This window comes from Vigna unguiculata, chromosome 2, assembly GCF_037176805.1.
Source record: "Vigna unguiculata cultivar grain cowpea cultivar isolate G323 ecotype 2 chromosome 2, ASM3717680v1, whole genome shotgun sequence".
NCBI classification, from domain to species: Eukaryota; Viridiplantae; Streptophyta; class Magnoliopsida; order Fabales; family Fabaceae; genus Vigna; species Vigna unguiculata.
This window is the reverse complement of record NC_140793.1, coordinates 36,105,548-36,131,192: the sequence shown is the minus strand read 5'-3', so window position 1 is coordinate 36,131,192 and position 25,645 is coordinate 36,105,548. Positions and strand designations below refer to the sequence as shown.

Genomic DNA, 25,645 nt, shown 5'->3' with positions numbered 1-25,645 from the left:
TATAGAAGAGTTGAAAAGATGAAATTTTCATTGACATATGTAACAATTATAAAAATAAAAAATTATATTACATAGGAAAATAGAAAGTTCATTACCATGAAGAAACATATAAAACAATTTTCCTTCATTCATTTTGCAAATTTTTTCTCATATTTTTTTATTCACATCTCACAAACCTTTTTAATAAATTGTTACTATTTTAAAATAAATACTTTAATTCCTTCTAATACTGAATAATAACTTTACATATATGTAAATTACCTATATTTTATGAATTAAGAAAAATAATTATATATATATATGACATATTATTTATAGATAATATAAATAATTTTTTTTCTAAAAAGTCCTGGTATGTTTTTCATATTTTTTTTTCTTTTTTACTGTTGACTTATGGTTTTAAAACGGTCATTTAAAATTAATTCAGCTTAGCTATTAAAACAAACTACTAGAAACAATTTAAAAATACTAAATAATAACTCCTAAAGAGTTTCATTGATATCGCTGACCAAACAAGGGTTGACTCTGTCGTTGACTTAGGAAACAGCAATCCAGTTTTACAATTTCGCTTTCTACAGAAAACGAACACAAAAATTTATTTTCTTCACTGTAATTTGTATACAAAGAAGCAAACTGAAACTTCTGTTTGAGATTCTATGTGTTTTTGGTACAATCTCTTGCCTTGAAAGAGACCATTTTTGCTTCAAGATCGAACCCAATCAAATAATTTGACTGAACAAAGTTCCCATAAATCCCCACATCGCTGCTGGTGTTGGTGAACCCCAAGCAGAAAACACCATCTTTTGGTGGAATAAAGGTCTGAATCGGTTCCAGTTTCACATCTGCACCTTCAAAATGTGCAGTTAAAACAGGACCACCAAGATTGTTCTTCGTTCGATAGCAAAGTTGGGTTCCCAAAGAAGGATCATCCACCACAGGTTTCATCGGAACCTGGTTCTTCACTTCCGCCACCACTCGATCGTAAAACTCTGTCGGCAAGATCGTTGGAGGTGTTCCTGAATCAAGAAACACGTTACCCTTCGCAACGTTCTGTGAAGAACCACCACTATAGGGCAAATACTTGTTTCCGACACTGATACCTAGTAGCGTCACAAAATACGGTGTTTTGTCTTCCTTTGTAACCAACGGTGTCGAAACCACTCCACTCCCAGATACCTTGCTCCCTCTGCCAAAACTCATTTTGCTGGAAACTCTCTCGTCGGTGTGGAAAGGGACCAAACACTGCGAAAACATTTTGCCACCAAACGATGAACCCATCTGAGAAATCAATGATGCCGGTCCTCCTCCTAGGCCTATGAGACCCATCTCGTGGTCGTTGAAACCGTTTTTTGAGTCGTTGTGTCCGCAGCCAAAGACGATGCCTTTAAGGGGGACGCTTGCCCCTGTGGTTGAGGTGAATGTCACTGTTTCTTGCGCCAACACTCCTTGCGTCATGGACCCGTCTCCGTAGGCGTAGGTGTAGTTGCATTCCTTCTGGGGAGAACACACACCCGTGTCGAGAAGATGGCACAGGTTTGAGCTGCATGGTACGTTTGTGTACGAGGAGGATTTTGTGGGATCGAACATGGGGTTGATTTGTTTGTAGCAGTCGTTGCATGGGACACACTGGGTCCACATGAGGTCGCTGCCCGTGTCTGCAATGGCGTAGATTTTGAACGGTGGAGTTCCGATGGAGAGTTCCATGAGATATTCGCCGAGGTAAGCACTCACTGGGGATTGTGGAATCGTTGACATGGCTGAGAAACCTTGAGGGAATGAGGGTTGGAGAGAGGTTTTTCGAATTAGGTTAATGGTGAAACCTTCTTCTGTGTTGCCATGGATGAGTGAGAAATGTAGAGGAAGAAGAAACAGCACACAAATGGTGAGATAATAAGAAGCCATTGTTAGAGTTATTATTGATGGAGTGTTTTTGTAAAGGGTGAATATATGCTTAATTTATAGGAAAAAAAAAAGGATGATTGACAACGTTTTAGAATGGTTATAAAAAAAAGATAAATTTTTGTATTTATAAAAGATGAAGAAAGTGAAATTAATGTGTAGAAAATTAGTGTTAAATAGAAGTAAAAAAGTTAGTTCTGAATGTTTTTAGGTTGTGTTCATAGTGGTGGGTTTAAGAAGTTGTGATTGTGATGGGTTAGAAAAATTAATTCAGGAATTCAGTTACGAGTGAGTCAAGAAATTAAGTAATTAATGTGATATTAAATTTTGAAAAGAACAGTTAAGTAAAATGATATTTTAGAGAGTGTAATTAATGTTTTTTTTTTCTATAACATTAACTTTTATATTTATTAGCTTTAAATATTTCAAGGCTGGGTTTATTCAATAAATTCTATATTTATTGAATAATTTAAGAAATTTATGTAAATAAAAACAATTGTAATTAATACAAATACATGAACAAAATTAACATTAAATTACACATTTACATCACAAGAGTAAGGGTTAAGTATGTTTTTAATCATTCAATTTCGATGTCAGATTAGGATTTGTTATTATCCTAAACTTACTACATTTAATCTATGAACTTTACAAATAAATAGTTATAATCCTCTAAATTACCTATTTAACTCAATTACGTAAAATTGTTGTGATGTGTGATGTGTTAAATACGTTTTTTAGCAAATAGTAAGACAAGAATGTGTTAGATTGTAAACAATTCAAATGATAGCATGAAATGTGTTTGACACTTTAAAAACATATTTGGGTTAAAAAGACTACATTCATTTATTTTTTAAATTTGGAAACAAAAATTTATTTAAATTTTTAATATGAACAAATGCAAAATAAATATATAAAACTTTTGAAGATATCAAATGCATAAAATACATTAAAATTGAATATATATATATATATATATATATATATATATATATATATATATATATATATATATATATATATATATATATAAAGAAAACAAATTGGGGATGGGGCCGGTGCTCTAAGGTCCACCCCTTGTCTATATATATATTTGACTAAATTTGTATTTAAATTGATTATTAATGGAGCAAATTTAGTATCTAATTTTATTTTTTTTTAAACTTTCATAGTTAATGTTACTAGCAAATTTAAACATTAATTGGAAAATTTAAACATTGTTTCACTATATGATCAATTTAGAAACTATTTTAGTTATCAATCATTTTTAATTTATAAATTGGTATTTAAATTGATCATTATAGTGACTAATTATTTTTTATCACTAATATTAGTCATTAATTAGATATTTTGTTATAGTGTTAATACTTTGAGTGACTAATTTTTAAAAAGATTAAATTTAGGTAACCCAAATCAATTGCTTATTAGTTAATACATTATATACTTTTACATAATGTAAATTATAAAATATACAAATAGATAGAAGTTGATTTTTTTTTATTTCATTAGAATTTTATATTTTAAAAAAACTGGGTTTGTCTTAATTATATCTAAGTTTTAAAGATGATTAAGATAATGTTGTGTTGTTAAACTACACTTTTGAGGTGGGAACAATCGAGTTTGACCAACAAATTTGTATTTAGGTAAATAGTTTAATCTTTACTAATGATTTGGGTGTTGAAACCCCAAAAGAAAGTCCGTGTGATTTTATTGGGCTTCTAAAATTTTATCAGGGCATTTCTTTTTGTACCTCCTTAATTTCTTCCTCACCTCCGTAGATAGACTGAAAATACACAGTGATAATGTTTTTTCTAATATTAATAAAGAGTGTAAATTTTTGTTGTGGTGTTTATATTTCATTATTTACCTTTATTAATATAAATCATTTTATTCTTTAAATTTTATAATTATTTTTAAAAAGTTAATTAACTACTTATTATAAAATTATAAAATTATTTATTTCTTCAACAATATTGATAAAAATTAATTTTATTTTTATCTTTGAAAAATTGAATACACATGTGACTATGGACATGTGTTTGCATTAGTTAGTTATAAATAAAAGAAATCCTCAAAAACTAAGGTTCAAATAGAGTATAATTATATTAAAAATATTATGAACAATAACTCATAATGAGTTTCATGGTTAGAAAACCTGTCTCCGACAAAGTTCAAAATAACAATTACAAATAAAATTTGCATTTAAAAAGAATGTTAAAAATCGTGTGTGTGTATATATATATTTTTTATTTTTTTATTTTTTTTCAATCATAAATGTATTTCCTTTCTCCTTTTTTCAGACAATTTTATTTCCAAAAGAAATCATTCACAAAATTTTGATCTTGAATGTATATTCCTTTGAAATACTCACTTCCTAATGAAACAAAGACTTTTTTTTTTTTTCAGTTGCTATTTGTTTGTTTAGGTATAGTAAAGCAAATACATATCTTAGAACTTTTGAAAACCTTTTCTTTAAGCAAAATCCACACACATTGATCAAGCAAAATCTACGCGTTTTTGGTACAATCTAGTGGCTTGAAAGAGACCACTTGTGCTTCTAGATCAAACCCAATCAAGTAATTTGACTGAGCAAAGTTACCATAAATCCCCACATCACTACTGGTGTTGGTGAACCCCAAGCAGAAAACACCATCTTTTGCTGAAATCAACGTTTGAATCGGTTCCAATGTTACATTTGCACCTTCAAAATGAAAAATTAGCATAGGACCACGAAGATTGTGCTTTGTTCCATAGCAGAGTTGGGAACCCAGATCAGGGTCATCCACAGTAGGTTCCATCGCAACCTGGTTCTTCACCTCAGCCACCACTCGATCATACAACTGTGTCGGTAAGATCGTTGGAGGTGTTCCCGAATCAAGGAACATGTTACCTTTCTCGACAACATTGTCCGAAGAACCATTATAGTGCAAATACGTGTTTCCCACACTGATACCTAGTAAGGTCACGAAATAAGGTGTTTTGTCATCTTTTGCAACCAAAGGCGTTGAAACCACTCCTTCCCCTGATACCTCACTCCCTTTGCCAAAACTCATTCTGCTATAAACGCTCACATCAGTGTGGAAAGGGACCAAGCACTGTGAAAACCTTTTGCCTCCAAAGGAGTGACCCATTTGAGAAACGAACGACGCTGGTCCTCCTCCTAGGCCTATGATACCCATCTCATGGTCGTTGAAACCACCTTTGTTGTCGTGTCCACAACCAAACACGACACCTTTAAGGAGAACACTTGTCCCTGCGGTTGAGGACAGTGTCACTGTTTCCTGTGCCAAAACTCCTTGTGTTATGGAGGCAGATGCGTAGGCGTAGGTGTAGTTGCATTGCTTCTGAGGAGAACACACGCCGGTTTCAAGTAGATGACACAGGTTTGAGTCGCATGATATGGTTGTGTACGAGGAGGATTTTGTAGGATCAAACATGGGGTTAAGTTGGTTGTAGCAGTTGTTGCATGGCACACATTGTGTCCATGTGAGATCACTGCCCGTGTCTGCAATACCATAGATTTTGAATGGTGGAGTTCCGATGGAGAGCTCCATGAGATAGTGGCCAAGGTTAGCACCCACTGGGGATTGTGGAGTTTCTGACATGGCTGATAAACCTCTTGAACGTTGAGGGAAGGTTTTTCGAATAAGGTTAATGCTGAATCCCACATCGGTGTTGCCTTGGATGGATGAGACGTATAAAAGAAGAAAAATATGGAAGATGTTAATAACTACAATGATTGAATAAAATGAAGCCATTGGATCAATGTTTGATGAAGAATCCTTGTGAAGGATTGGTGCTAATTTATACAAGTGTTAGCTGGTCTATGTTTATCGTTGGTTAGGTGTATCTGTGTCTTAGTGTTGATGACCTAATATGATTAATCATTCATATGTTATTCATTCCACTTTTGTATTAGTTTTTAATGTAATAAAATTATAAATGTATACTTAATAATATTACTGTAAAAAGTTAGATCCAACACCGTTGATGATTTAGTAAGCAAATTTAACCCGGCTTATTTTCTAGCGAACAAAAAAAATTCAAATCCAGTCTGGTTTACCACGGATTAAACGAGTTGGCTCACGGATTTATTTAATTAAAAAATATTATTTTTTATTTATTTTTCAATCAAAACTAAATTGTAATTTTAATAAAAATCTAAATAAACTTTAATACGATCCAAATACAAATCAAAATAAAAAAAAATACAAATTAGTTATATATTGGATAAAAAAGAACTTAACGTGACTCAAATATAAAACCTAACTTAATAAAAAAAATAAGAACACTTGTATGACCTTTTTATCTGCGGGTTGGTGAGCTAACTCGGTTCACTACGGGTTCAACCCGGATGAGCCGGGTCAAAAATCAACCCGTATTGAAATTTGTAAAAAAATTTCAACTCAATCCGACTCGAACCCGTGGTGAACTGGGTTGGCTCGTGGGTTCCAACCCATTTTGACAGCCGTAAATATTAATAGTTATTCAAATGTATATTTACTTTTTTTTTTCCTCTCTCTTGTTAAGAAATTTTCTATCAAATTAAATGAAATTGCTTTTTTTTTAATTGGTTAACTCACTTTTTAAGGTTCAAACTTACTTGGTGGTCTTAAATACTACCTCTTTCTAAGCTTTTGGCCCAATTAACGACATTGGATCGATCTGAAAATTATTCAAGAAAAGTTTTTATATTCCAGAAGTCACCTTCACAAAAATAAAATGGTTATTTTAAAAAGTTTAGGACACGCACGAAGAAATTGTGTGGTTGCAGGAAGTAAAAAGCCCATTGGATATTTTTCGACGCTTCAAGGTTCAAATAGCGTGGCTTTTGCCATCGTTATAAGTTGTTCATACAAAAAATTATATATATATATATATATATATATATATATATATATATATATTACATTTTTTTTTCTTAAATTAGTATTTTACAATGTAAAATACATTTCTAAATGTTTAATTTAAAATGAAAAAGGTTGGAGGAGATTTTTATTTTCATGTGTAGGAGAAACAAATATCAGAAAATTTCATTTTTATTTCGTATGGCTTCTCCATCCAACTCCTTAGTTGGTGGTTGGTAGTTGGAAAGTCAAGTTGTGGAAATAGCACATTCTCCTATATTCATTAATAATTAATCATAAAAATAAAATAAAAAAGCATTATCCTATGAAGATTAGTTTGAGTGAACAAAACGGAAAAACAGAGAATTTTGTGTGACTTTCTGTTATCCTCTTTGAATTCCAAACAAGTCTTAATAATTAATTCCTTTCAAACATTTTGAATCAATTAATATATACTTTTGCATTTAACTCACAAATATAGAAGGAGATGAAGTCATGAAGAAAGGGACTTACAATACTTTTTCTTTTTTTTAAAAAAAATCTTGACATTTATTTGCTCAAATATATTAATGCAAAACTGCCTCAATTTGCTTAGCCTCAACGCTGAAACTGAAAAATGATGGTCTGTTTGGTGCAAACGCACTTTTCATTGCACTTTTTAAATCTTGCGTTATTGTTCTTCTACAACGTTCCTTAAAATTTAGGTTAAATATCTTTTTTGTTTTTGTGAATTTTGAAATTAGTCAATTTTGAAATTTTGAACTAAATTAGTAATTTATTTTTTAAAATACGTAAATTTAATCATTTTAATCAAATTTTGTTATATTTATTTGATGTTTCGGACTTATTTCAAGATTTTATTTGAGTTATTTATACGATTTGACACATTTTCGCTTTAATGTTAAGTCAAATACTATTATGAAACGTATTTAAAATATTGAATAAACATAACAAAATTTGATTAAAAATACTAAATCCACGTTTTTAAAAAATAAATAATTAAATTCATTCAAAATTTTAAAATAGATTAATTTTAAAATTTACTTGATATTACGAGAAAAAAACATATATATCGCCGTCAAATTTTGATAAGTGTTACAGTTTGATTTAACATAGTTTTTAATTACTCTATAAGAGATAATTATATAATTTTTCTAATAAATATTATTGAATAAATTCTGAATAATGGTAGCGTCTAACAGTTATGCACTCTTTTTTATTAACCGATAACTAATTCACGGAGTACAAATTCGCGAAACGTGTTTTTATTTTCTTTGATTCCGTTTGGGAATGAATGTTCAACGGTCTTTATCTCTCTCTCACACGTACCGTACGTTCGTACTTACACGTGGCAGGAAAAACTCGAATCAAACACACGTGAAATTTTGAAAATTTAATTTTAATTACAAAGTTGTGTTAGAATTTATTTTTTTAAAGTTTAAAACAAATAATAGAGAAAGAGAAAGAAGACACTAATGAGGAAAAGAAATGCGAAAGGATATTCCATTATTCCTTTCAACGGTCCGTGTCTGATACGCGTTATTCTTTTCTAATAATACTGCTTATTATAGTAAAAAATAATTCACTTAACATTATAGATAAATCTAATTAATTTAGTTGGCAAAGTTATTATTTTTTAAATAAAACATATAAAATCAATAAAAACTTAACATTCACAGATTTGAATTAAAAGAAACATCACTTGAACGATAATTTACACATTTTATGATTTTAATTTTAAATATTGACTTTACAAAATCAATCAGATGAAAATGAAAGTATCTTAAATAAAAATTTTAAAATTATTTATTATAAGAGTGAGCAGTTATCAATTGCATGATAATTCCTAATTTAATCATAATTTGTTAACTTGCCATTAGCATATTTTAATTAAAATCGAATTTTACGTTGTGTTTGTTATAATTTTTTTATTTTGTTATGGTAAAAAATTAATGTCCTAAATATTTGAAATATATAAATTGTTCATGTAAAAAAATTTGACACTATTTTAATATCATATAGTAATTGATATTTGTGAGTTTTTTTTTTGTTTAAATTTTATTATATTTACTTGATGTGAAATTTTTAATCTATACTTCTAATAATATTAAAATCATTTAAATGAAATTTTCAATATAACAGTATACCAAGTGATCTATACATGATTTTTCTTACATGATAAAATACTTAAATAATTCATTGACAAGTTATGAATAAGAAAAAATAAAAAGAGAAAAACATTCTTATAATATATAGTAACTATTTATACATGATATTACTTAATAGAAGAGTCTTCTTTTAATTTTTAGAATTTATTTTCTTCACAATGTTAGGTGTAAATAATAATTGTAGGATTGAATTGAATTTTTTGAAGCTATGAAAGTAAGACTCACCGACAAAAAATGAACGAGGATTATAATTCAAGTGCAAACACAAACAATAGGTATATTAGATAAAAAATAAGTCAAAAGGAGACATGAAAAACATGATTTTCAAAGATAATGAAAACATGAACATGACTTCCACCTTTTGAAGAATACATTTTATTTTAAAAATTATTCTTTTTATCTATTTTGAAATTTTGGCTAAATATAGTTTACAATCGAGACGTACATTTCATTTAAGATTTATTATGTTTCGTAAATTTAATTTGAAATTTCTAATAACTTACCTTCAATTCTTTATTTTGTAATTCAATTTTCAGTTTTATATAAACTTTGAGAACTTTTAAGACATTTGAGAACTTTTTTCTTCTTTTGTCTTGTATTGAAGATGAAAATGATGTTCGATCTTGGATAGGGTGTCTTATTTTTCCCTATGTCCTTTTATATATATATTTTTTTTCTTTGATTCATGTTATTATATTAATTTTAGGACTTAATTAATAATTTGATTCGATTTTGTCTTCATATTTATTTTTTTATTTCTATCAATGATTTGAAAGTTTGAACATTTCAATATAATAAAAAGAAGTAATTAGTATTTTATTTTTTATATTTCTTTCTTTGAATTTAATTAAATTCTTATATTTTTTCCATAGAGATAATGTAGTTTTTATTTGTTGAATTCATTATTTATAAAATTTGGGATCAAATCTAAAAGTTACAATATTATACGTATTTTTAATAATGTATTTCTTGATCCAGTAATAATATTATATTTTCATCAAACATGGAACTGCAAAAGCAACAAAAGTAGTTATTTTGGACCACTTGACAAATAAAATAAATGTCAACGAGTAAAACGTGCATATATATGTAAATTATTACTAACAATTTATGTTAATTGTTTTATATGTATTTAACACTGTTTGACAAAAGAAAGTTACACCTTAGTAATACCAATTAATGAAACAATGTTAGATTCAATCTATAACTATTTCAACACATTATATTTATTTAATTTTAAAACAATAACTTAATTTGACTGAAACCTCTTAAATTTAACCAAAAACACCACTTTAATTGGAATGCATTTATTATAGGTGTTTCATTTTACTTTTCATAAAAATGTACACGGGTAATAATTACAAGTAATTTTTCATGAGTTCCAAAAATAGTCATCTGCTTTTTGGATTTTTTTTTTTTAACAGTTGAAAGTATTATTTTATCATGCATAAAGAACATTTTAATTTGTTATTATTCACATGCACGATCCATTAAAAAATAAATAAAATCAACACATGCAATAAAAGTTGACTCAGAGTTTAACACACTTGAATTGCTTAATTAGGGTTTGAGTTTCAATTATGGTTGGGAATATTCGTTTTAAAAATTCATATATATAACTCAATTTTGTTTCTATTGTCAATATTTTTTGAGTTTTTATTAATTTAATCTTTTTCTTTTTTATAATTTGGTTGTTTATTATACTAATTGAGGATTAATGATAGTTCTTATTGTGGGACACTAATAAAGTTTTAAATAGAAAATAATTTACGTAATGAACCCAAACTTTTCCGATAAGAGTAAAAGTTTAGGTAATAAAATTTATCAGTTTTAGTTAACCTTTTTAAAATAGAATATTCTATGTAAAAATCTTGTTTGTTTGCATTTAAGGTTAGAAAATTGATGAAAATATAATGTTTTAGAGCTACTTGATAGAACTAAATAACATCAATGCTTAGAAAATTGAAGATGCAAATTCGAGATAACAGTTGTGTGTGTGTTTAATATTCTTTGTGATCATGTTAATTGCTTATAGAATTAGAGTTTCTTCTTTTGCCTAAATTAATGCCTTAATTTGTTTTAACTTGAGGTTTAGGCATGATCGTTTCCATATTTGAAATGAATAGTTATATCAAAATGAAATTACTTTTTAAAATGCGTAGAAAGGTAGTTACATCTAAGTGTCAATGTGTTAATATAACAAGTTTTGTCTGAATTGTTAATTGAATTTATAGTATGAGTCACTTTAGCAAATGTATATGTTAGTTATATGTAGAAATCACTAAATTATATGCTTCAATGGTTATTGTTTTACTTTTTGTGTGTGTGATTTTTACATAACAAATTTGGAATAAAATATAAGAATATACTTTAAATTTATCCAAATCTATTTAGTTGATGTTTACGATCCTAAATTACTACAATTTATGATGCACCGATACTTCAACTTGGATCACGTATCTGTGTCTGACACGTAGTGTGTTTGATAGTTTAAGATATTTTATCGATACTTATAAATGAAGTATCTAATTTATAAAGTCATAATACACTACAAGAAAATATTTGAATAATGACCAATTTTAGTGACAAAAAAAATTGGTCATTATACAGTGACCAAATTAACAACTAAAATAGTTTCAAAAAATTATAATTGGTCTCTAAATTGATAATTAAAATAGTTTCAATTACGAATTGGTTTCTAAAATGGTGACTAACATTAAATATCAGGTTTTGGTTATCAAAATAATTGGTCTCTAATAAGAAAATTTAGATTTACACAATAACAATTATATAATAATTATATTTTTTAAATAATTATTGTATATTATTTAATATTCATATATAACGTATTTATCACATATTGTATCTTATTATTTTAGACATAAACATATTAACGTATTATATACGTATCATATCGTATATGTGCATCGTATGTTACAATGAATGATGTTTTACTTATAAAAACTTAAAGTTTGTGAAATTATTGTAATTCATGGGGAGAGTTTGTGCATAATAATTTGTTGAGAATATAAGGGAAAATTTTGAGCATTATTTATCTTTCATGATTGCAAAAGACACTCTTTAAACTATTTATGAGATTTTATGTGAGGAATGTCACAATACATATGCAAAATAATACTTTGATATGCTTCAAAAAAAACCTACCCGCCTTACAACTGACTGTAATAATATAATAATGCGCATTAAACTTTTAATTAAAAATTAAAATTAAATATAATTAAAATATCATTATTTTGTGATGTGAAATGAGTATATTTTATTTGGTATATACTAAAATATTACCTGTATATATTCCTTCTCCTATTAAAATAGTTCAATAATTTTATTACATAATATTTATAAAATGATTATAAAGTTATTCCACTTTAATTCATTTTTTATCTCGTCTTTAAATCAGTCATGCCACTACAATTAAATTATTCGTGTAAAGCTATGCATTTTAGAAGTTGTACTGAAGAGGTAATAAAATAAGATGTGGTTAAGTACGACTACTATTATTATTATAATAATTACAAGTATGGTGTGACGTATGCGAACATTTTTTTTAATTCAACTAAAAAAATAACCTAAAAATATTTTAGTTATTTTAAGAGAGGGAATTATATCACAATTGTATAATTATGTTTTTATAAAATAAAAAATTGTTTTAATAAAATTAAAAATGATGGTGAAGAATAGTTTATTATGTTTATACGATGTGAATAACGGCGTGAATGGTATCTAAAATAGTAACGGCGTGGGCGAGGAAATGAACGGGATTAAGGAACACTGTTACGTTGTGCGTACGTGTTAGGTACGAAAAGTTGAAGCGGCATTGGCACCATCTTTCTTGTGTTGTGTGTGTCTACCTTCTCGTTATTATTATTATTTAATTTAATTTTTGTGTATAAATATATGCATCCTCAACTACCACACAAACCAAGCTCAAGCTACTACTGCACACACCCTTTCTCTTTCTCTTTCGTTTTTTCTCTCTGTTCTTCTCATTGTATGGCCGCCAATTCGAGTAGCCGAGGGATCACCGCCTTGGGGAAGCGCGTCGCCAACAGGATCTGGACCTCAAAATCCCCTTCACCTCCTCCATCTTCCAGGTACTTTTTTTTTTAAATTTTTCTCTCTTTTTTCCATGCTGAATTGCTCTCATTATTTAGATTATGATGCTTAATTAAGTACAAATTAAACCTCAAACGGTGATTATGAGAAAATTTTGTGATCTGAGTTGTGGATGCTGGTGATTATTGATTTGCAGTTGGTAGTGTTTTTACTGTGTTGAGTAATCCGTGAATCTTTTGGAGATCGCTGTGTCATTTTCTAATATTCTCATGTTTTTGGAGTAAAAAATTAGTAGTATATTATTCTGGAAATCTCTGGATGAAACGCCTATTTTGTACTCCGTGTATATAATTTCCCCCTTTTGGTGGAAGATTTTTTTGTAGGCGACCGTGCAAAGAAGAGTTCCGTTTGGAAACTGTTACTGTCTTACCCCTACGTCTAGAATTGCTTTTTCTTGATCCCTATCACTGGTTTTCACTTTTTCATTGTTCTGTTCATAATCTTTCCCATTCCTTATCTGGTTCCTTCCCAAACTTTTTTTGGGTGACATCATATCTAGCCTTCTGGGTTTGTGTGCTGCCAATTTCTATATAATAATAATAATAATATTATTATTATTATTATTATTTTTATTATTATTATTATTATAATATTTTTAGTGGAATGTCTATATCTCCTTCCATCTTGGGTTGTCCTGTACTGAGATGATCTATCTTCCTTCCCCTTGTTCATAATTTTTTTTTTTTACGTTCCCCCTTCTGTGGCATTCAGCATAATATGAAAGGAACAAAAGTGAAAGGCATCTTCATCCATGGTCGCTATTATCTTTTATCTTTCTGGATGTGTACGAAACGTATGATTTGACAACGGAAAATATCAAGTCCATGGAGGCCAAAGACAAAGCAAAGAAAAGTGGATGAGGATAATTGTTTTCCAACTCATCCCCCTCAATCCCCCCACCATGTCCCTTTCCGTGAGTGTTTGTACCCTGGGAAACTATCAACTTGATTGCTTCTTTTCACTTTTCAACATTTTGCCAACGTTTTTTTTTTTTTTAATTATTATTATTATTATTATTTATGTTGTAAGTATATATTAATTATTTTTATTAAATCTACATTATATGAACTTTTCTAAATTATCTACCTTTAGCTTTCAAAAAAACTATGACTTGCAATTGGTTTAATGAAGGGCCTATCCTAACTAAGTCATACCCATATGATAATTGTTGTTGAGATAGACATTTTGGTCTATCATGGTTTTAATTTAACTTGAATGGAAAATATATCGACGTGGAAAATATATAAGATAAGATAAGGTTAGCCTCTGTGGGGTCTGATTTTTTAATTATTATTAATTGATGATGGAAAATTAGAAAAGGGGACCTGGGTTGTTTCTATCTGGCCAGGAACTTTTTTATCTTTTGTGTAAAAGGCCGTTCTATTCGTACTACTTATTAGTATTTTTAAGTATGCCCTTAAGATTGCAAAACCTGTTTTTTAACAATCTGAACGTCAATTCTTAATTAGGGGGAGTAGTTTTCTGATTAGATGGAGCTTTGGAATCTCAGTACATAGTGAGGGTAACTTTCAATTAATTTGAACTTTGTGATGTGTATTTTATTTAAACAAACACACACTTCAAAGTTTTGTATTCGTGCGACTAAAAAAATTAAAATAGCTCTAAATATTTTTGTCGTTATTACTTATGGTTCTATATTTTTGCAACTTTCATTTTCTTTTATATTCGGGGCCTTTTCCACTAAGTAATGTCTGTTGTATTTGTACCTTAGGTATTGGTATGTCTACACTGTCTGCCACTGTTATTTATGCACGCATATTTTGACACACAAGCTCAATTTTTATGTTTGGTCTTTTAATTCAATGGGTAATATTTGCTATCTAAAAGTGATACTTATTCTGATATACAACCACTATCTAAAAGAACTTTGAACTTTTTCTCTTTTTCTTTTCCCTTTCTTCATTAGAGATTGGTTTAAACACAAATTCGTAATTAATTAATTTTTGAATTATTTAGCTGTAAGAGCAGCTTAGCTGTAGTTTCCACGTACACATCAGACGCGAGTTCCATGCTTCAATAATTTTATGTTTTTTATTTTTATATGATGCCATTGTACTGCCTGCTAAAAAAAACATTTTTGATGGTGTTACTATTATCTGTATCAACCTGTCCAACTCTTACCTTCGGGTTGAATGATCTATAATTCGAAGCGTGTTTTTTTAATATCTATTTTTTCTTTATTCACCTACCAGCATGTAAAATTTATTTTACTTATCATGCATTTTTTATATTATTTTTTTTGTTTAAATTTACGAGTCATGTCCTACATTACAATTATGATAAAAGTTTAGAATGGGTCTTGAAGAAGAAGGCGTGGAAAATGCGTGGTGAATACTTTAATCGGGTCGGTTGGTGGTCCAAATCTTGATAGGCTCATATATACCCATCACGTGCTTCTCCACCTTTTTGTTTCGACACCTAACCATCGTCTACATACCATTACTGCCACGTGCTGCCTAATGTACTTAATGTACATTTACTACGCTGCTATGTTTCAAAACTGTATTTGTTTTATAAATTTAGTCACATTTATCATTCATTATTTTAAAAAATATTATAAAAAAAATCATTTGATACTAAATAACGTAATTTACGTAATTTGTATATTGTAATGCATGGAAGCAGGAAAGCAGGTGGAGGAGCAGCATACAGCAGCAGCTCACTATACGACAAAAACCCTGATGATCAGATCCAGTCTGGACCTGTTCCAGACGATGTGATCCACGCCACTCAATCCGGCAAGTACTGGGCCCCACACCCACAAACTGGGGTATTTGGGCCTCCCGGCGACCACCTTGCTACTCCTCCGACCTCCACCACCGGCGGCGGAGAACGCCCCTTCCACTCTGATGTGCTGGAGGAGAAGGCCTGGTTCCGCCCCACCAGTCTGGAGGACTTGGAGAAGCCTCACACTCTTCCTTGAACACCAACTGCACTCAACCGACCAACCAACCAAAACCTTTGTTTAAGACATTATATTATTAGTAATACAAAATAAATAAAAGACAGACACAACACAACACTTGTCAAGGTTGTGTGAGTGAGTGAGTAAGTGGTTGGTTTTGTAAATTTACCCACTACCTTCTATCTAGCTACCCATGAACCACCTTATGCATAATCATGTATGTTTCTTCTCTCTGTTTTCATGCTACTTTATATATCACACTTATGCCTATGCTTTTACTCATAAATATATCGTCTCATTTCCTCTTCTTCTTTTACAATATATATATTTTTTTCCACATCAAAGATAACATGAATTATGCTTCTTCGAACCTGTAACTTTTTCTTTTTTTAGCTAAATAATACACTTTATAAAATTGTTATATGAGAAAATTTTAGTTTATAAATGTAATAATCAATGTTGTATGTACCGAGTTGAAATAAAAGTTTGGAAGAGGAAGCATTTAAAGATTTTGTTGAAAATCTAGGTATCATTTAAAACCATAAAAGGTCAACGTTATCGGTTTTTGTTGGTTATCACATTTTGCATTAGAGTTACCTGTAACTTTCTCGGTTATCATTATAATAAATGGAGTTGAGAAGTCGAATCCCAAGGACCGAATAGAAAAACATCAACATAATATTATTACTCTCCAGTGTCCCCATTAAACAAACAAAAAATATGTTTGTAAGTAAATTTTAACTACTTTTTATTTTATGTAATAATTTTTCTAAAGTAGCCCAATTTTAACTAATCTTTGACCTTTGGTTACAACATTTTTCGACAATGACAGTTTAGAAAAAGAAAATATAGGGACCAGCAGCAAACTTTAATGAAATTAGTTAATGTTTCAATTTGTATATTGATTATGCATTTATTTCTTACTCTTATACTATTTTCTTTTCAATTTTGTCCTATTATTTTATAGGTTCTCAATTTGTTTTTTTTTTTTTTTATAGTATGTATTTTTTTTGTCAAATTATGTCATTTATTAGTATAGTATTAATATAATTTCTTGGGATATATAGTGGTTAAAATAGTCAAGATATAACTACTGCATGCTTGCTATAATTATAATTAATGGCTGTAAACAAGCCTAGGTTCCATTTTTACCTTAAATCCTATAACTTCAGTTAGCCACTGTAATAGTTCTAGGACTTTTAGTCCATAAAATGTGAAGAATAAAATTATTTGAAAAATGCTTTTTATTAAATTTATCTCTAAAATATTTTTTAACTTAGTTTAGATAATCAATATTGGTTAAAGTATGTTCAACTTTGTTTAATTTTTTTTGCAAGGTCTTATTTAGAGTTACTTCACTCCAATTTTAATGAAAACATCTTCAAGAAGGTTTCAAGGGAACACCTTCTATTTCACTTTAATAAGAATATATTCAACTCAGTTTTTGGTTAAATATATTTACTTCTGGTTTTCATCAAAGCATTGACCAAGACACTCTTAATTAGGGCATCTTATATATAGACTCAGCTAATTCTCTTTTAGCTTGTAAAAAATAAGTTCTTTATTCATTAAATCATTTTTTATAAAAAGAAAAAATATTAGACTAAGTTCTTATGTTAAAGACAAAAATTGGTTTCAATGACATTTTATGCCCTTAGCAAAAAGGAAATATAAATCTAATTTTGAAGGTTGGTCTGGGAAGTAGCACTACGTCGTCATCAACAATTTAATTTATCAATTGCTATCAATGGTGCTGTCATGCCAATTGTCTCATTCAAATTCATTCCCAATTTCTTATTCTGTACGTAAATTAAATATGGTGATTTTTTATTGGACATAATATTTTTATTTTAGATAAAAAAAATCATTAAACTAATGAATGAATGATTTAAATTTAAATTTAATTTTTAATATAATATAAAAGTCATTAAAAATTTATTTTAATTTAATTTTAAACTTATCGATAAGATTCGATCGATTTACCTTTGTTTTAAGAAGTTTAGATATCTTGATTTACATTTGTTTTGTAAGAATAAAATACGTTTATTCTCACTTTCTATTCTTTCTACTGTAATTTTTAACAAACTTTTTTCAATCATATTATTATAATTATTTATATGGAAACAATTATTAACACTATCTTAAACAGTCAAGATATTTTCATGCTAGATTACTTTTCACGCTAGATTAATTTTCATGCAAATACGAGATGAAAGGATTGAAAAATGAGAATGAAGCCAAAATTTGTCTGGTGGTTTTTTGTAAAATAACTTTACACTCAATTACGAAATTGACACAATCCATCATGAGTCTATTTTTCTAATTTTTCAAATATTTTTAAATATAACAATACTAATAATAATCTATAATATTATAACATAATCTACAACTAACTAAAGTCAAACACATTACACATCCAATGTTCACACTTAGTAAACTCTTGAGCTATAGCAAGATTAATAAAATTTAGATTTATTTAGTTTAGATCTGGACCCCAAATATTAAACCAAATGAAATCAACTACTTAGTTTCAATCGGATTTTCTTGCTCTGACAGATTGATACAAACCAATGGAAACCGCAATTATAACAGCTGGATATAGGATATAGTTGCAGTAGAAGAAAAGTACACGGCTTTTCCAATGCATAATCTCTGACATAGTATTATGTAGTCATCACAATAAATTCAACTGTTCATCACAATAAATTCTACAAAAAGAAAACTGTAAAAGACATCACCGAATTAATGAGACGAAAGAAAGGAAAAATTTTTGAGAAAAAGTGAGGTGGAAGAAGAATAAGTATACAATATTCTTGTTGTCTATATATGGCACCTTCAATATCATCCAGTAAAACCAGCCATGAAAGAATTCATCTCATGATGCCAACATGAAAACTGAGCAACATAAATTAAGACAATGCTATAGTTTCATTGAAACGCCTCAAAAAACTAAACAAACAGCTCAGGGGTACCAGAACTTGGCTTGATACTTGACTGAATTTTCCAAGTTCAGTGCTTGCTTCTTTCTTTGTCATCATCGTCCAAGTCTTCATTCAAGTGCTGACGGGGTTGCAAAGGTATCTGTGAATCTTCCCAACCTCCAATATCTCTTGATCGTTCTTGGGTATGTGGCAGGTTCTTCTTTTCCTTCTTGCTTCCCTTAATTCAGAACAATTGCAATCAATGTCAGTGAAAAATACACAACTTATTTGCAAAAAGTTACTATGTTAACACAGAAAAAGAGCACCTCCTCAGTCATTTCTTGATGCTGATTCACATGACTTTTTTTCCTATTATTTGATGATAGCTGATCTGCGACATTCCTGAATAGCTGAAACCCCTGAATATCTCCATTTCTAATGCTTGCTTCCAGCTGCAATGTTAATTATTCTAATCAATATGAAAACAACATGAGCTACAACATGGTTGGTATAAGCCAGAGTTTTAGCACTAGATATTTTCAAGTCTAGTCAAGTTCTAAAACAAATTTTTGCGGCCAAAATTTCAATTGTGAAATCAAATTTCAGTCGAGAAATCCAAGACTTGTAACTGGCATGGCGTGGGAAATGTACATAAAATAAAAGCATGATGATGAGCTCGAACCTGAATGTGAACGATGCAGAATAAAATGCTAGCAATAGGCAACCAACTTTCTTCAGGCGACAGTGATAGGTTTGACCTGATGAATTACAACCATTATCAAGTAAAATCAAAACCTCGCATAGAAGTAACACTACAAATCAAAGTAACACTACTAATCAAATGCTCTTTGGGGATACTAATTGTTCTCTGGCCATGCATCAAGTGAATAATACAAATATCCTGTTCGGATAAGAAGAGAAAAAAACAAGATAAAAATGAATTTAACTTCTTGCATAACCCGAATAAACTTATCATCTCAATTGTTTAACATAATTTAAATAATTTAAATTTGAAAGAGAAACTCAATTTCATTTTACCTTGTTATTTTTCTTCTTTAATAAAAGAGAAGTTAATCCACACAGAACCATAGAGTAAATGGTTAAAAGTTCTAATTAGCATTTGATAGCAATTGTAAAGAACAGAGTACGCGCAGTGTAAGAGAAAGAAATACAAGTTACAAGAAATGAGAAAGGAACCTGAGATAAGGAATCATATAAACAAGTGCGTAGACAGCATAACGTCGTTTGCCAGTATCGAGCCACGCGAAAACCCAACTCTGCAAAAAAAGTGAAGATTGTGATGACAGTATCACTGATAACGAAAAATGGAAGAATTGAGAAAGAAGAAAGAAGAGTGCATACGAGCCAATTGAAATAAGGGATGAAACTTAGAATCCCCATGACGGCGAGCCTTGCGTCGGTTGTGGTGGCGGCGGAGTCGGCGTCTTCGTCATCTTCCGGGGAAGCAGCGACGGGAAGAAGCAGAGAGGTGAACATGCAGGCGCCGATTGCGGCGGCGAAGGGGGCATCGTCGGTGAAGAGCGCCTTGCAGGTGTGGTTGGTGTTCCTGAAATTGGAAATGGGTGGGTAGGGTTTGAGGGGAATTGCGTGAGAAGGGTGTTTGAGAAAAGGGTGAAATTTGAAAGAGGGGTATGAGTGAAGAATGGTGGAAGAAATCATGGTGATGGATGATTCAAAATGATGCAGGTAGAACAAAGGAATAAAAGTAGAAGAACTACATAACTTTAGCGATTACAGTGAATGAATAAAATCCGAAAATATATTGATTTGAGGAAGATTTATAGAACTAAATGATACTATTTATTTATAATTCATGATTATTTATAGAAATGTATTATACCTATTAACTATCAACGCCATAAATAAAAATATGTTAATGGAATAATTAAAATTAATTCTGATTATCAATCAGGATTAAATCGATAGATTTAGGCTGTGTTTAGTTAAATAGATGGATTTGAGAGAGAAAGAGTAGATGAATTTGAATAGATTTGAGAGTGAATTTTGTATTGTTTTTTTTTTTTAAGATATTTAGAGGTGATAGTGAGTAGATTTAATTGTAAAGTTTGTGAGTAATTTGATTGATGCGATAAATTAAAAAGAATGTTTTAATACAAGTAATAGATAAATTATTATATTGTCCTTTGTATAATAAATAATATAAATTGATATTTGTATAAGTTATAATTATTTTGTTATTTTTTACCATTAAGATTGAAAAATTTAATTATATAAATTAATAAAATAATATTTTTTGATATTATTTTTTAATAATGTTTGAAAACAATGAGGATCAAATTTTCGTAAAAATAGGATCGAATCCCTCTTTACTTTACACAGAGTCGATCCAATAAATATGGGATTTGATCCCTTCTAATGGTATGTACCTCATGGACTATTAGATTTGCAATACACCAAAGTAGTCTTCAAACATTCTCCCTCTGAATTCCGTAATCTTTTGTACTGCCAATACACAGTAAAGCAAGGTATGTAAAAATAAAAGAGTAAAGGTTAATTTAGTAACTGCAAGATGTTTATATTCAAATCTATTCAACTAGGAGGATGAAGATTTGGGTATCTCTCCCAAATCCATCGCAACATATGAACAATAATCTGTAGAAACGAATATGAGTATCACTCGCTCTCCCATCTGCGTCTATAGTAAGTCTTTAGAAGCGAACAGAGCGTTAGTGCGCTTATTCTGATTTGGTCGCGCAATTCACTCAAGCTTACTTCACCAACTGTTTGTTAAATCTCTACAAATTAGAACCGTAAAAATGGATATTTCGACCCCCGACTTGGCTCGATTCCTCAGGAGTTATCACTTAGGAAGTTAATTCAACTTGGCTTATTTATTAACGAGCCAACAAAATTTGAATCCGATCTGGTTTACCACAGATTGGTGAATTAAACGAGTTGGCTCACGTGTTCACTTAATTAAAAAAATACATTTTTTTTATTTTTTTGGTCAAAACTAAAATATAATTATAATTAAAATCAAAATAAATTTTAATACAATCCAAATACAAACTAAAATTACAAAAATACAAATTATCTATATGTTGGTTAAAAAAAACAACCTAATCTGACACAAGTGCAGAGTCTAATTTAAAAAAAAAAATATTTGTGTGATCCTTTATTTGCGGATTGGTGAACCAATAAAGCTCACCACGAGTTCAATCCGGGTGAATCGAGTTCTAGGTGGGTCGGGTCAAAAATCAACCCATATTTAAATTTGTAAAAAAGTTTCAACCCAACCAGATCTGAATGCATGATGAGCTAAATTGACTATCAAATTCTAAACCATTTTGGGAGCTCTACCAAAAATTAACATTTTGTATAAGAGAACTAGAAAAAAATAACTTTATAATGAATGAGATTTTGCATGTGTAAGTACACTTTTTATGATGATAAAAAATAGTAATGTAATTAAAAAATTGATATATCTATTATTACAATAAAAACCTAAATTAGACATTTACGTCAATTACACTTTCCTGGTACTTCTTTTAATGATAGTTTGTTTTATATACAAAGAAAAGAAAAAAAAAACCATGCGGGTGTGAAGAAAAGACAGAAAGATTTGGGTTTTATCATCCCTGCAAGAAAAACTCACTATTTTAGTTCTACTCGATTGCTTCTCTTTCTCAACCTTCCAAGGTAAACCTATTTCTTTTTTTCTTCGTCAACGATTCACCCTTCCTTAGATTACCGATGTCTGTGTTTTGTAAGAACGAACATTTGGGTCAGATCTGATTTCGCCCAATTTTATGCCTTTGCTTTAAAATCACAATGAAAACTCAGCTTACAGTGTTTGTTCATTGTTGAGGTGCTATAAATCTGCAATGAGAACTAACGGGGCGCATTTTTTAATCTTTTATCGAAGATAATTTGAATTTCAACTGGGTTGATGCTAAATTTGTCTTTTTAATCAAATTTTGGAGCTTTTCGTCCTGGGTTGGATGCGATCGAGCTGGGGTTTATCGGTTTCACGCTGTCTTACCTAATTTATGTTGATAAAATGCTTTTAGAGAATTATTGGAAGAAATTTGATTGATTTGTTGATTTTTATAGAAGCAATATGAAGAACCAGCACGGTTATGTGCCACCTGCTTACATACCTTTGGGGCAGTCAGATTCAGAGGTAGTTCATGTCTCTCCGCTTCAGCGTGATGAACAACATCCTGATAGCAATGGATCAAACCAAATGCAGCCTCAGTGGTCTTCTGGAATCTGTGCTTGTTTCGATGATACGCAGAGTTGTATGCTACTTCCTTACCCTGTGACCTCATTTAATACAAAGGTGCCTCTTGACTATGTTTTGAGGAAATTTGGTTGTGTCTGTGTTCCTTTGATCGTAATCATGATAAGTATCATTTATTTTAAATATTAGAGAGTTCATTAGGTGGAGACTATTTTTTGCGTATCTTAACCATAAAATTAAAATGGAGTTGTGTAGTTAATACCACATAAGGCTGCTTTCTGTAACTAGCACATAGCATGAACTTCACAACATCATGTTTCTGTTGTTCTCTATGACAAATAAAAGGATCACAGCTGTTCTGTTACATAGTTCTAATTTCAAAATGCTGGTTTTGGGTTTTAACTTTGTATCATACTAGTATTTTGACCCATGCAATACACAGGATTTTTTAGGAAAATATTAAGTAAATGTTGATTGATATGGAAATTAGAACTAATTTAGTAATTATAAAATCTATATTGTACTTTTTGCAATGAATGAACAATTTTATTATCACAACATGGATAATAAATAACAAAACTTAATATTTGAAGATGTTGTCTACAATGATTTGTTGATAATGTATAAAAGACATCTATCTTCTAGTTTCAAAATGCTGGTTTTGGGTTTTAACTTTGTATCATATTCATTTTATTACACCCTCCCTTTGTTTTACTCTGTATATGTTCTCTGAATATGGAAATTTCTCTTTATTCTGTGATAAAATCATTTTCTGTATAGCTGGATAGTATTCTTTCTTCAAAACCCTGAGAGGATTATTTTAGGCTACATTATTAAGCTTTTATTTTCTATCTTTATTGGATTATTTTCATGTTATTTTTGTAGGTGTTCAGTTAAACTACTATAAATGTATAACAGCTTAACTGTTGAAAATTTTGACTAAAGGTAGAAAACATAAAAGGAATATTGAAGGAGGTTGAAGGTCGTATTAGGATACAATAATGAGATCAGTTACGGTTGGTTTATGAAATTATGACACATGATCTTAATTTTTGTTAGTGTATTGTCAATGATAGAAGGTTAATACTATTGTTGCTGCTTGTGATGATGGTTCTAACCAGGATGAGGGATTATGTCAATGAAATCTTAGCATCCAACTGAGAAATTAAGAACAGCACACAGGAAACAATGAGGATCATGATGAAAAAGCTCTTAATTTTTTTTGTTTGTAGCACAATGTTAACCTTTATATTGTGTTTGTTGTCTTGCCCACACTAAACATCATAATTATGTGAACTTTTAGTGTTGTCTTGCTCTTCATGAACTTTTTTGTACATTCATGATAATGCTATTTATCATCTAAATTGATTGGCTGCAAACATTTATCATCTGTGCAGGTTGTATAGGTTGTCTTTGTCCTTGCTTTCTCTTTGGGAAGAATGCTGAAATTCTGGGTTCTGGAACTTTCCTGGGATCATGTGTTACGCACTGTATATTATGGAGTGTGGTTAATACAGCCTGCTGCTTATTAACTGATGGCTTGTTTTTGGGTTTACCGGGATGCCTTGTTTCGTGTTATGCCTGTGGCTATCGCAAGGCCTTAAGATCAAAGTATAATTTACCGGTAATGCTATTACAACTGTGCTTTACATGAATTCTTATTACATTTTCTCCCATTGTTGTTAGTGTTTGAAACTTTTGACAATTCTCTGCAACCTCTGGCCTGGAATTTGTATTTAACTATATTAACTAGAGATCAGGCAGCGGTTGCAAATCTCACCGGTGGTCGCAAATCTTACCTTAAAAGTTGATTTTATAGAATTGAGTTATTGAATTAGGTTTAAAATTTACTTTTTAACACTTTTTGAAGAGACTGATGATTGAACATTTGGTTGTCTCATAAAACTAATGGCAGTGATGATTGTATATGCTATAATGATGTTCTTGCCTTGTGCAGGAAGCACCATGTGGTGATTTTGTTACCCATTTTTGCTGTCATCCCTGTGCCATTTGTCAAGAGTATCGTGAGATATGCGAAAGATCTGGGAATAGTGAATCCACAAACTTGAAGCTAGCTGTAGTTACAGCTCCACCAATCCAGACAATGCAACCTGATTCCAAACAGTGATGAAGTTATACACTATCGTGTTTCTTCTCAGTTTTACCTTCTTAGTTCTCTTCTGGAAAAAAAAAAAAACTAGAACAATAGCATATAGCCATTTGTATATAAAAATTGAGTGCTTGTGATGCTTAGTTACATTACTCTTTTTGTGTCATATGTACCCTTTTTACACATTGAAAGACCAGTGAAACAACATATGCCATGGCATTACCTTATTTGTCAATATTGTAATCATTCTTACTTACAATGGAGTGTGTTTTAATTTGTACCCTTCTGGATCTTGATTTGTGGTTTTGATTTACGTTATTCATAATTGCTATGTCTTTTTGTGGGTAAGTTAATGATGATTGCTGCTATACAATTTGTTTTCTAGTTGGGATTCAAGAAACCCCAAACCATAGTT

At 30.1% G+C, this 25,645-nt stretch overlaps 3 protein-coding genes and 2 pseudogenes across 4 annotated transcripts; 2 read left to right on the top strand and 3 right to left on the bottom strand.

The window, feature by feature from the left end:
- Window positions 1–466: 466 nt before the first annotated feature.
- On the bottom strand, window positions 467–1,942 carry LOC114173291 (aspartic proteinase CDR1 pseudogene; annotated as a pseudogene).
- Window positions 1,943–4,209: 2,267 nt separating this feature from the next.
- LOC114173188 (aspartic proteinase CDR1 pseudogene) lies at window positions 4,210–5,656 on the bottom strand (annotated as a pseudogene).
- Window positions 5,657–12,769: 7,113 nt separating this feature from the next.
- LOC114173384 (uncharacterized) lies at window positions 12,770–16,260 on the top strand. 2 transcript variants are annotated; one of them, XM_028057742.2, is made up of 2 exons: window positions 12,770–13,026; window positions 15,695–16,260. In XM_028057742.2, exons 1-2 carry the CDS (start codon window positions 12,830–12,832, stop codon window positions 15,990–15,992), a joined length of 495 nt encoding a protein of 164 aa, XP_027913543.1. In that variant the 5' UTR covers window positions 12,770–12,829; the 3' UTR covers window positions 15,993–16,260. The 2 variants fall into 2 exon arrangements, with proteins under 2 accessions (XP_027913543.1, XP_027913542.1); XM_028057741.2 differs by having other exon boundaries at window positions 12,804–13,026; window positions 15,692–16,260.
- Window positions 16,261–18,727: 2,467 nt separating this feature from the next.
- Window positions 18,728–20,666, bottom strand: LOC114171074 (zinc finger matrin-type protein). Its single transcript, XM_028056330.2, has 5 exons — window positions 20,258–20,666; window positions 20,093–20,172; window positions 19,578–19,653; window positions 19,222–19,347; window positions 18,728–19,133 (listed from the first exon to the last, which is right to left on the bottom strand). Exons 1-5 carry the CDS (start codon window positions 20,573–20,575, stop codon window positions 18,984–18,986), a joined length of 750 nt encoding a protein of 249 aa, XP_027912131.1. The 5' UTR covers window positions 20,576–20,666; the 3' UTR covers window positions 18,728–18,983.
- A 1,765-nt stretch (window positions 20,667–22,431) lies between these two features.
- On the top strand, window positions 22,432–25,512 carry LOC114169620 (PLAC8 family protein). Its single transcript, XM_028054858.2, has 4 exons — window positions 22,432–22,576; window positions 22,991–23,178; window positions 24,518–24,744; window positions 25,078–25,512. The coding sequence occupies exons 2-4, from the start codon at window positions 22,998–23,000 to the stop codon at window positions 25,246–25,248; spliced, it is 579 nt and encodes a 192-aa protein (XP_027910659.1). The 5' UTR covers window positions 22,432–22,576; window positions 22,991–22,997; the 3' UTR covers window positions 25,249–25,512.
- Window positions 25,513–25,645: the final 133 nt, after the last annotated feature.

What these genes read in the sequence shown, in the direction of transcription:
- LOC114171074 (XM_028056330.2), bottom strand. Translation starts at nt 20,575, where the DNA reads ATGATTTCTTCCACCATTCTTCACTCATACCCCTCTTTCAAATTTCAC. An exon ending in TATATGATTCCTTATCTCAG is followed by an intron (nt 19,654 to 20,092) that starts GTTCCTTTCTCA and finishes GTAATTCATCAG; the next exon opens with GTCAAACCTATCACTGTCGC. An exon ending in ATCAAGAAATGACTGAGGAG is followed by an intron (nt 19,134 to 19,221) that starts GTGCTCTTTTTC and finishes TTCTGAATTAAG; the next exon opens with GGAAGCAAGAAGGAAAAGAA.
- LOC114169620 (XM_028054858.2), top strand. Translation starts at nt 22,998, where the DNA reads ATGAAGAACCAGCACGGTTATGTGCCACCTGCTTACATACCTTTGGGG. An exon ending in TTTCGATGATACGCAGAGTT is followed by an intron (nt 23,179 to 24,517) that starts GTATGCTACTTC and finishes TCATCTGTGCAG; the next exon opens with GTTGTATAGGTTGTCTTTGT. An exon ending in GATCAAAGTATAATTTACCG is followed by an intron (nt 24,745 to 25,077) that starts GTAATGCTATTA and finishes TGCCTTGTGCAG; the next exon opens with GAAGCACCATGTGGTGATTT.
- LOC114173384 (XM_028057741.2), top strand. Translation starts at nt 12,830, where the DNA reads ATGCATCCTCAACTACCACACAAACCAAGCTCAAGCTACTACTGCACA. An exon ending in TCACCTCCTCCATCTTCCAG is followed by an intron (nt 13,027 to 15,691) that starts GTACTTTTTTTT and finishes AATGCATGGAAG; the next exon opens with CAGGAAAGCAGGTGGAGGAG.